Raw genomic sequence first — 12,140 nt, 5'->3', positions numbered from 1 at the left:
GCCATTCATGTTAAATTCTGGCAAAAAACATTGTCTACATTTTGACCACGTTCTGAGGCTTTTTGTGAGACTGAATTCAAAGGTGATGTGTTAATGAATCTGGTAAAGGAAATTTCAAGGCAGCATAGCATTCAGGTTGTGGCATGAATATTGCTGGTGTTATTTATCCAAGTTTACTGTGATAATCAGGAGAAGAAAAGCAGAAAGATTTGAAAAACTTGCAATTTGGCCAGGAAAGTCTGAGTAAAGTGAATTAAGGAAGGTGTGGTTGTTAAAGAGCCACTAAAGAAACGCTCAGTACTCAGAAACAACAGGAAAGATGGCTTGAGGTATCTCAAGAATTGGTAAGACCACACCCATCTCAGGCTCAAGGATATAAAAGAAAAATTTCCTTTGAGACAAAGCGTGCACCCTGCTTACACAGGCAGGCCTGGGAAGTTGTTTCACTGTGTTCAGCCACCCAGGCACTCAGAGGCTGCAGCTGTGGTCCCAGGAGGCTTGGCTCCTGGTCCAGATGGTGGCAGACCTTGCTGTCAACCATGTGGTGCTGATTTTGCAGAAATGAAGGATGCTGGAATTAGGTGGTCATAGGGGTTTCCACAGAGATTTCAAAGGAAAAGTCTAGGAGGTCAAAGTGTAGCAGGGTCAGAATCCCTATAGACTTCCCATGAGAGGAAGATCTGTGAAGATAGGAGAAGGAAGCTGAAACTGCAGAAGAGACTCCTGAGATTGAGAGATGCTAGCAATGTGGGTCAAGCTGAGGAAAACTGGAGTAATTGAGAAGAAACAAGCCAAGAAGAAAGACCATATGAACTGCAACCAGCAAGGCCACAGGGGCAGCAGAGCAACACATGCCTTTTGGAGACAACTTCATGATACCATGTGCCCCCAAAGTTGGACATGGGAGCTGCAGGACTTGTTTGCCTGGCTGGATTTTAGTATTGTTTGGACTCATCACTTCTTTCTATGCCCTATTTCTCCCTTTTGGAATGAAAATGGTATAAAGGATATCTATAACTTGCTTTTGATCTTTACTCTCACAGCTGAGTTTGCCTTGAGTTTCAAATGAGATATTGGACTTGGACTTTTGGTAATGCTGGAACTGTTAAGATTATGGGGACTCTTGGAAATGGACTAAATATATTTTGAATTGTGAGGTGGGCAAGAGATGGCAGGCCCAAGGGCAGGACGTTATGGTTTAAACATGAAGTATCCCCCCAAAACTCATGTGTGAGACAATGTAAGAGTTTTCACAGGTGAAATGATTAGGTTATGAGAGCTTTAACCTGATCAGTGGATCAATTCATAGATATGGATTAACTGGGTGGTACAGTAGGAAGGTAGGTGTGGCTGAAGGAAGTAGGATAATGGGGGTTGTGCCTTTTAGGTTTATATTTTGTCCCTGGTGAGTAGAGCTCTTTTTATTCTTGGTTGTCATGTCCTGAGCTTCTTTTCCTCCACCACACCTTTCTGCTATGATGTTCTATCTCACTTTGGGCCCAGAGCTTTAGAGTCAGCCAACCATGGACTGAGATTCTCTGAAACTGTGGGCTAAAATAAATTTTTCCTCCTCAATGTTGTTCTTGTTGGGTATTTTGGTCACAGCAATGAAAAAAGTTGACTAAAACACCTGAGTCACCATCCCCACAGTCCCTGACAAGCACTTATCTACCTTCTGTCTCTATGTATTTCCTTATTCTGCACATTTCATATAAATACAATTACATGGTAAAAAAAAGTTCTAAAATGAATTGTGATGGTTATATAACTCAGAACATACTAAAACCCACTGAATTGTGTACTTCAAATAGGTGATTTGTATATAAAAATTATATTGATAAGCTGTTATCCCCTTCCAAAATATTGTTCTTTCAACCCATTTTAAGAGATGAAAGCTGGGTATGGTGGCACATGCCTGTAATTCCAGTGGCTCAAGAGACTGAGGCAGGAGGATCGCAAGTTCAAAGCCAGCCTCAGCAACTTAGCGAGACCCTAAGCAACTCAGGGAGACCCTGTCTCTAAAAAAATTATTTAAAAGGGCTGGGGATGTGGCTCAGTGGTTAAGCACCTTGGGTAAGAGAGGTGGGGGGAGGGGAAGGGGGAGGGGAGGGGGAGGGGGGAGAGAGAGAGAGAAGAAAAAGGAGGATACAAGAAATAATTCTCAGTTTATAAACATCATTCATTCAATAGGCAATGAATCATTTGCTTTAGATCAAATGATTTTTAAGTTTCATGATTCTTCTACACTAAAATGAATCTGGCTTACTAAAACACAAAAAGCTGAAAATAAACAGGTTCTTCAGTGATTTTTTTTAATAGATAAGAATGTATCACTAAATAAATAGTTATTGAAATATACTCTTGATCTCTCTAAAGCTCTAATTGGTAAGAATTAGAGCAAAAATATAAATGGTAGCTAGCAAGCAAATATATAAAGTTTACTAAGTTAATCAAACTTCTCATTTGAATCCTATCTTGTTTTTTATTTATTTATTTTAAAGAAATCAGTACATAGTTAAAAAAAGTAGAGAGAAGAAAAAGCCAAGTGCTCAATTTTCTTACTTGATCCAAATGCCTGTCTCTCATGAGTTCATACTCATTTTGCAGTGTATGCTGGAAAAGGGTCCAGATGACGTGTTCTAGTTCTGGATGGTCAGACAGAAGGCTTGCACATAGGGTATTTAGTCGGAGATACGCTAGCCGGTACACTGCAAATGTAAGGGGAATGAACCATGTTTACTGTTCATTTTCTATCACAAGTAGACTTTTTAAAAATCATTAACTTGCTATACCATTATTGTTTTTAAATAGCACTTAACAGTAACCTTATCTTTACCACTATTTTCTTTTTGAAAAAGTAATTCCTAATAATACCACAGTGGAAGGCATAATACTTGGCAGGCATAATACTTGATAAATTAACTATTATATTATGAAACTGATGCAGAGGTAGAATGTAGAGGGGGACAGGCCATAAGATGTGAAATTAGAAAAACCAAATAGGGTTTGCTTCCATTCTGTTGGTAATCACTCATCACAGATGTTGGAAATTCCTACTATCAATATTCAAGAGGGATAATTACTTTTTAAAATATGGAATTGCCAGTGTTTATTAATTTTTCCAATCCTAAAAGAAAAAAATTGAACCACATTTCTCTGCGAAGTACCAACAAAGTATACTCTTTAAAGATGGTAGATATTATCTAAGTAGAGTGCAACTGTGATATTAAGTTTATTCAGAATCTGTTAAAATATTATTGGAAATTCAGATTTAGAGAAAAGAGAGTTGGCAAAACTGAATTTTTTGTCCATTTACTTTAAATACAAAAATCCTTGGTTTAAAATGGGTCTTTAAAGACTTGCATAGGCAAATGAAACTTTTTATAGCTAACAATTTATCCCACGTATTCTAAAACTTAAGCATACATCCTTCTTGCCTAGAGGATTGTTATAACAAAGGCTCTAGGGCTCTATCCTAGAATTTCTAATTAAATAGATATAGGTAGGTCCCCCAAATTCTCATTTCTACAACTTTCCAGGAGGTATGGCTTCTGCTGATTGGGGTCTACCATTTGAAAACCACTACCCTAATCTAGGGGCCAAGGCTTACAATGTTCTTATAAGGCTCAGTGTGTGTGTGTGTGTGTGTGTGTGTGTGTGTGTGTGTGTACACATATATATACATATATATACATTTTTTTTCTTTTTCTTATTTTTTTGGGGGTACCAGAGATTGAACTTAGAGGCACTGACCACGGAGCCCCATCTGAGCCCTACTTCGTATTTTATTTATAGACAGAATCTCACTGAGTTGCTTAGCACCTCACTTTTGCTGAGGCTAGCTTTGAACTCATGATCCTCCTGCCTTAGCCTCCCTCCCTAGCCACTGGGACTACAGGTGTGCACCACTGTGCCAGGTTCAATATAGTTTTCTTATCACAGAGGAATCTGGCATTTTACTCTCCTTCAGAGGGTTCCAAATTGGTATGGACTTACGTTTATATACATGTACAGGTATGCAAAATAAACCTCCCCACCCCACCAAGTATATATTCAATCAGATAATATTATACAAACTGGTTACTGGACTTGTTAATGTCCTGAAAATATCCAGGAAATGTGTTTGCACTGTCAATAACACACAGTATAATCTCAACACTACATATGTACCTGAATAGTAAAAGAGACATTGGGGCAAATATTTCTGAACATTAATTTGAAGGTATAACAACAGCAATGCAGCATTCCTAACACCTAATCTTTTCTGAGTGCTTACTTTGTGATAGGCACTGTTATAAGCATTTTGTATGTAATAATTTATTTAATTATGTTGAAAACCCTCTAAAGTAATTATTATTATTATTATAAGGTAAATTATTATAGTTTCATTTTACAGATGAGGAAACTAAGGCATAAAGATATTAAGTGACTTGCTCAAGGTCAAACCTTGTAAGTATTAGAGCCATGATTTGAACCTAGTCAGACTGGTTTTAGAGTCATGCTCTTGAAAGTAATCTTCTACTAACCTTTTTTGTAGAAGAGTGAAAGGGAAGTAGATTTCAATGGCTTCTGAGTCTGGAAGGCTGAAGTTGCTTGTGTCTCTGAATTTGCAGTAGAATTTACACGTGTACTTGAACCTTTTTTCTTTGGGGATCTTACAGGTGAAAGATACCTAGAGGTATTCAAAAGGAAAAAGTCCTCATTTGAAGTTTGCTAAGAATCATACACATACACACGTTATACACATATACCCAGACACATCTTACGTATTTAATCAGTTATTACCTGTCAATTTCTCCAAGCAAGCTATTTAAATAAAAGTTGGGAACAACAGCTTAATAGGAAAACTATGTTTGTTATAGGTATGTCTCTTTTAATAAGTGGCTTTTCCTGGGAATTACTGACTTATTAGGAAAACAATAACTTATTAGGAAAACAATGTACAATTTTTCATTTTAACAGCTGTAGTGGGATTTAGAACATAAAATAACTTAAGTTTAAAAAACAAGTTAATGGGGCTTGAGGTTGTAGCTCAGTGGTAGAGTGCTTGCCTAGCATGTGTGAAGCACTGGGTTCGATTCTCAGCACCACATATAAATAAAATAAAGGTCCTTTGACAATTAAAAAAAATTTTTTTAAATAAAAAATAAAAAAAACAAGTTACTAATATCAGTGTTGTCATGTGTCTCTGATTCTCTGACTAAAAATTTTTTTACTGAAAACTATGGTTCATATACAATGTTGACAAGTTCTACACCACACACTCTTAAATTATACAGCAGAGAATTCTATGACTTAGTACTTCAAATAACATGATCAAAGTAGATTTATACCTGTTTGCTAAATATGCCAGGAATAAATCAAGGCAGGAATATCAGCAAATATTCTCTCTCAATTTATAGCAATTCTTTTGTTTTATGGTGTCCTCTATTTACCAGAATAATCCAGGTATGTGTTTTGATTTTGTTTTAATAGCTCAGAAATAACTTTGAAGAGGAAGTAGGATTTGTACCCTATTATGGGCATTTCTACTACATGCAGTACCTTAACTAGTGCAGTAGGAAGAGAGACTCACCAGCACAATTTTATAAGTACCAGAGCCTGGTCTCTTATTCCCTTTGGTTTTCCCTTTGGTTTTCTAACTGACAATTAGAGATGACTTAACTTGGGCAAACTTAGTCTCCTTTGAGTTCTGATACAAATATCCAATTACCTAATAATGGGTGTCACTACTTGAATCTCAAGCTTAATAAGGTCAAAGTAGAATCTGGATTTCTTCTTCCCAGTTTTTTATTATCTTAAAAAATAGTCACATATTTTTTAGTATCTTAAATTTAAAAATCTAGAAGTAATTATTTTAATTTCACTGTTTCCCAAGTTCCTCAAACCTGATATAAAACTATTTAAAACCTATTAAATATAGCTCTAAATGTATCCCAGATCTTTCATTTCAACCTTTAATCTTAAATCTAAATCTTAGACTAAGTTACCCACATCCCTCACTTGAACTATTAAAATAGTCTTCAAACTGGTCTCCCCACTTTCTTTCCTGTCCTGACCCCTTTTCTCCCCCAAACCACCTGGTACTTCAAATAGCAACCAGACAGTGGTCCTTTAAAAATATATATTATAGCAAGCTGCATTCCTGCTAAATGGTTCCCCACTGCCCTTATAAAATCCAAATTGCTTACTATGGCCCGTGGGAACCTAAAAGTCTAGACCTGGTCTATGCCTCTCCAACCTCACTGTGCAACATTCTCATATTCACTATATACCCATTCATTCTGGATCTCATTCTAGTCCTCATGCCAGCCAGTTCCATCTGCCCTACAACATGAAGATTTTTGCCTGGTCAGCATCCACTTGTCCTTCAGGTCTCAGGTCAAAATATCACTTCATCAGAGAAAGGAAAATACCCCTAAATATTCCATTGCCCTCTTGTTTTCTCTTTTATATCACTGTATTCATTTCATTTATACCATTTATTATACTCTAAAATTGACTTATGTATTAGTTTACTTATTCATTGCTTCCTTCCTCCTGAACATAAAGCTATATGAAGGAAAAAGACCTAGACCATCTTACTTTTGTCTTTTCAGTGCTTACAATACTTCCTGGCATTTAACAGAACTATTTAAAGAAAAAAATAAAGCTTGACTATAAAACTACTGCCTAGCAAACAAATATATACATGAATGAAGAGTCTCTATATGCTAGGAATAGTCTGGATACAAGTCAGAATGAAAATGACATCTATGGAAAGTGGCTCCTTTACGTTGATTACAACACAGAACAGGACCATAACATGAAGCACATTTCTATGAAAGGCAGTGTAGCTAGAGAAAGTAAGAGCATGGGCTTTGGGGTCAAACTGGTTGAGCTGGATTTCTGTTGACCTTAGGCAAGTTACCTTATTTCTCTAATTCCTATTTTATAGACAAATAAGGCTGACAGCACTATCTACTACCTTATAGGACAGGTATAAAAATTAAATGAAAAACATGAACATGAAGTACTTAGGCAATTGTCCAGCACACACTGAGCCTTCTAAGTACATGTTGGCTATTGCTTTCTGCTCCCATCATCACCTTGCTCTCATCAACTGCTTTGGTCCATATCTCACATTACTCCCTAGACTTACTCCATGCTTCATCCAAAGGGACTGATCTGTGTGCTCTGAAAAATGTTTCCTGCTACCCTGGCTATTATTGGTTCGTGTCATTTCTGACTCTTAGAAAACTATTCTGTCTCCTCTCACTTCTCTAAATTTATGTTGAAATCCTATTCAGTACTTAAAAGCCTATCTAAACTGCCATCTGTGCAATGAAATCTGCTCTCATTATACCATTATTACCACAATTCAGTAGCACTTTGTATTCCTTCATATGACCTTATTTAGGTCATGTATGCTACATTCCTAATTCTTAAAAGCAATAACAATATCTTAAGCAAAAGTCTATTCTATACAACTTCTATATAGTGCCCTCATGCTCAAGATCTATCTGCAACTTCAATGGATAACATAACATGTTCTACTTACATATCTGCTGCAGTGTGATTATTCTGGAAAGGAAGGTTGGGAGAACAAGCAGATTCAAGGTGATCACCTGGTCCTTCTCGGTCCTTGGATTGTTTAATAAGGTCAAATAAAGGCGAGTCCTAATAAAGGTGAAACAAGATGACATTAAAACATTATTATTTAACTCTGCTTTTCTCAGGTATGTATCAAAATCATATTGTTTGACATGTGAAGAACTATGAATTTTAGGTACAACCAACAGTGGCAATTTAGAAGTTACAAGAGGACCATTGTCTCCACCCTTGAAATTCTCAATTACCAATTTTGTACTACACATATATATACAAAAGGAGTAGGAAATTGTATAACCCTCAAATGTTTATACAGGTTGAGTATTCCTTATTGAAATGTTTTGGACTAGAAGTATTATAGATTTTAAATTTTTTTATGATTTTAGAATATTTGCATATATATAATGAGCTACTTAGGGGTGAGACCCAGCTCTAAACACAAAAAGAATTTATGCTTCATATACACCTTATTTACACAGCCTGAAGTTAATTGTATACAATATGTTTAGTTGTTTTATCTGTGACCTATCACATGAAGTGCCATTATACTGGCACTCAAATATTTTTGAATCTTGGGATGGGGATGTAGTGCAGTGAAAGAATGCCTTCTTAGCATGTGCAAATCCTTAGATCTGATCCTCAGCACCAAAAGAATTTTTGAATTTTGAAGAATTTCAGGTTTGGGCTGTTCAAACTGCATTATAAGTTAGGGAAAATTTTTCATCACAGGAAAGACTCAAAGAAGGAAATAATACAGATATGAGCAAAATTTAATAAAACAGAAAACAAAGATAAAATAACATTGACCAATATAACTAGCAATCTGTTCTTTGAAATAATTTAAAAAATTAAACAAACTTCCAACTAGAATGATTCAGAAAAAGAGTAACAATAAAGATAAGTAGGATTAGAAATGACAAGTGGGACACAATCACAGGCAGACTAGATAGATAACAAGACTATTATGAATAAATTTATATCAAATTGAAAGTATGTGGAAAAATCCTACAAAACATAAGTTTACCAAATCCCAACAAAAAAGAAATAAAATAAGCTGAATAGTCCTAAAACTACTGAATCAGTTATTAAAAATTCCCCTACAATGAAAAAGCTGAGTCCTTTGGGTTTCGCCTAGAATTCTACCAAACACTCAGAGGACTGATAATCCCATTTTTACTCAAAATCATATAGAATGAAGTAGAGATATTCTTTGTCTTATTTTATGAAGTTAGCATAACATTGATACTAAAATCCATCAAAGACATTACAAGAAGGTAAATTATATACCATTTTCATTCATGAACAGAGATATAAAAATTCCAAATCAAGAAGTATTAGCAACTCAAATCAGCAGTGTTTAAAAGAAAATTCATTATCACCAAGTTGACTTTATCCATGTTGCAAAATTTGTTCAACATTAGAAAAATCTATAATGCAATGCACCTCACTAAGGTAAAATATATAATCAAAATCAATGAAGAGGCTGGGGCATGATGGCAAATGCCTATAATCCCAGTTACCTGGGAGGCTGAGGCAGGAGAATCTCAAGTTCCAGGCCAGCCTATGCAATTTAACCATACCTTGTCTCAAAACAAAAACAAAAAAAGTTCTGAGGATGTAAATCAGTAGTAGAATGCTCCTGAGTTCAATCTCCAGTGTAGGAAAAAAAAAAAAAATCAATACAAAAATATTCTCATTCAAGACCCTTTTGTAATATTTAAAATAGAAAAGAAAAAAAAAGTAGTAAACTGGGACAGAAGGGAATTTTCTAATTTGATAAATGACATTTACAAACAATAAACCCACAGCCAATGTTATGTGCAGTGGTGAAATATTAAAAGCACTCCCCTTAAAAAAAAAGTCACAAGAAACCTATGTTCCATTTCTACTTAGCATTGAATTTGGGGTCTCAACCAGTTCAATTAGGCAAGGAAGAAAAATAAAAGCTCAAAGGATTGCAAAGGAAGAAACAAGAAAAATACCACTGTTCACAGATATTTGTTAGTATAGAAACCAAGAATAATTTATAGAGACACTATTAGAATAATATTAGCAACATTGCTGTTACGATTTCATAATCAATAGAAATATTGTATTTCTATATAAGCAAAAAAGCTTCAAGGTATGATTTTAAAAATATCATTTACAAAAAAATAAGACCAGCAGTAAAAATCATTAAAAATACTGATTCAAAAACTGTAATTTCTTAGAGGTGACTACTTACAAGTATATAAGAGTAGATTCCATAAAAGAAGGGTTTTTAGTGCTTAATTAAGAAATATTTTTTATAAAAAAAACAGACTTATTTATGTCAAAAATGGAAGTAAAAATATAAAATAGTTTGGAACAAAGTTTTATTAAATATAAAGAACAGTCTAATCAGTAATGTGTTGGAAAAATCAGCTAACAATTTGAAAAAAAAGTTAAATCACTATATCTTTACAAAATATACAAAACCATTTTCATTAAGAAACAAAACTGAAGAACATTAGAAGTAAATACAGAAGATCATCCAAATTTCTTAGACTTGGGCCGAGGACTTTGCGGGTTTGATGAAAACCCATTAGATTACAATAAGAAATATGAACAGATCTGAATAGATGCAAATTGAAAACTTCTATATGTTTAAAACCACAATAAATTATGCTAAACTGAATCTTTAAAAGATAATGCCAGTTAAAGACAATAAACTAAATGTATACATTAACTCTCTCTTCTAAAATCCCACTAAAACGACAGTAAAAGGAATTTATTTTTAAAGATATAAACCTAACGAACAAAGAGAATGGAAGCGGAAATAGGAGGTACAAATATCTCAAACTGGAAAGCAGAGGAACAAGTAGTAATCTACTTGGTAGATGGGAAAAAGTTGGATGGACTCAGCAGTTTTTTACATAAAGCCACTGGACAAACCAAGTGAATATAAGCCTTCCCAAAGGGTTTGGAAATGGTGATACCAGATACTTAAAGCAGTAGGTCAAGTAGAGGGGCAATAACAGAAGAACTGGATGGAAACCCACCGAAGAACAAGTTAGACTTTGAGATATTCTCATCCTTTTCGCTTTTCTTTACTGATGAAAACAAACAAAAACCTAAAAGGTTTATTATTTGGAGGGTGTAAAACATCATTCTCTGGACTGGGAGAATCTAGGGAGGAGATACCATACTAAAAATGATGGAAACCATACTAAAAACATTAAGGAATGTTTATTTGATGAATATTGTATGTTCTATACTGCTTCCTGTCTCTAGATTCTAGAATATCTGCAGACACAATCATATCATATCCTCAGGCATGAAACCAGAAGAGTCAGAGCTGAGTAATATGATGAAACTAAGAGAAAAGACCTAAAGATATTAAATGTGGGTTCTTAAGGAATTGTCTTAGCTAGTTCCACACAATTAAATCCCCAAACCCCATCCAGGTACTCCTTCTGGCTAATTTTTAGTGATTTACTTGTTTTATATATAGCAGTCAAATATCTTAGGAAAGTGTCAAAACAAAACAAACAAAAAGCAACTTGAGAGACACACTTAAAGGGAGAAGAAATTGAAAAAGAGAGAAAAAGTAATGGTAAGTTACTCAAAGGTAATAGGAAATTGGATGCCCAAGCAAGACAATCTTCGACACCGTTTTTCTTACTCATCCTACTCTCAAAGCATGTCAACAAAAATAAAAAGCACAAAGAATTCTTTTTTTTTAAGGTCAATAATAGTAAAAACATAGGCTCTAGAATTAAAAAGATGCAAACTTAAATTCTATTTGCACAGCTTCCTAGTGAAGTTTCTCTCTGAGGCTCAGCTTCGTAATCTGAAAAACGGGAAAACAGCACCCACTTTGTATGATTAAATGACATAACACCTGATGTGCCTTCACTGTACCACTTGGACATTCAACACTTTTCAGAGATTTGATGGGATTATTTTATTTCAGTCATATATAGTCATATATGTACATATTAATGTGTTAAAAATACGCTCTCAACTCTTAACTTTCAAGGGAAAAAATATCTTTTTAAAATTTAAAGTCAGGTGCAGTGCACATCTGTAATTCCAGGATCTCGTGAGGCTAAGGTAGGAGGATCACAAATTTGAGGCCAGCCTGGGCAACTTAATGGACCCTGTCTGAAATTAAAAAATAAAAAGGGCTGGGAATAGCCCATGGGTAGAATGTCCCTGGGTTCAAAACCTAGTACTGCTAATAATAATAATAGTAATAATAATAGTAATAATAATAATAATAATAATAATTTACTTTTTCCTCTCTAGATAGCAAATAGACACTTGATAAATTTTGAATAAAAAGAGATGTGATAATCATACAGTTATTATTATATGTATCACTGCAAAAGTTGGATGGTTTTTAACCCTTTTTCAGTTCCAGTAGATTAATAAAGGTAGGCTACCATTTGTAATAGCAGCTACTACAAAAAGAAATCTCAAAGTGTAGGTGGTTGTAGGCATGGGTATTCTATGGCGGCATCAGAGGATAAGGGGGCATGTATGATTTGGAAAATGAAGGAGAGGAATCTAAAACCTTCATAACATAA

The 12,140-nt window shown here is 34.8% G+C and overlaps 1 protein-coding gene across 3 annotated transcripts in view; it reads right to left on the bottom strand.

Moving 5' to 3' along the window:
• RB1 (RB transcriptional corepressor 1) overlaps positions 1-12,140 on the bottom strand; it is a 153,093-nt gene that overhangs the window by 18,051 nt on the left and 122,902 nt on the right. For all 3 annotated transcript variants that reach the window (XM_079137639.1, XM_079137637.1, XM_079137638.1), the window contains 3 exons: positions 7,541-7,659; positions 4,527-4,672; positions 2,563-2,708 (listed from right to left, as the gene is read on the bottom strand). In XM_079137639.1, coding sequence (XP_078993765.1) covers positions 2,563-2,708; positions 4,527-4,672; positions 7,541-7,659 — 411 coding nt within the window. The remainder of the gene's footprint in view (positions 1-2,562; positions 2,709-4,526; positions 4,673-7,540; positions 7,660-12,140) is intronic.

Source organism: Sciurus vulgaris, assembly GCF_902686455.1.
Source record: "Sciurus vulgaris genome assembly, chromosome: 4".
Lineage (NCBI taxonomy): Eukaryota > Metazoa > Chordata > Mammalia > Rodentia > Sciuridae > Sciurus > Sciurus vulgaris.
Note: the sequence above shows the minus strand (reverse complement) of the source record. Positions and strands in the feature narration are given on the sequence as shown.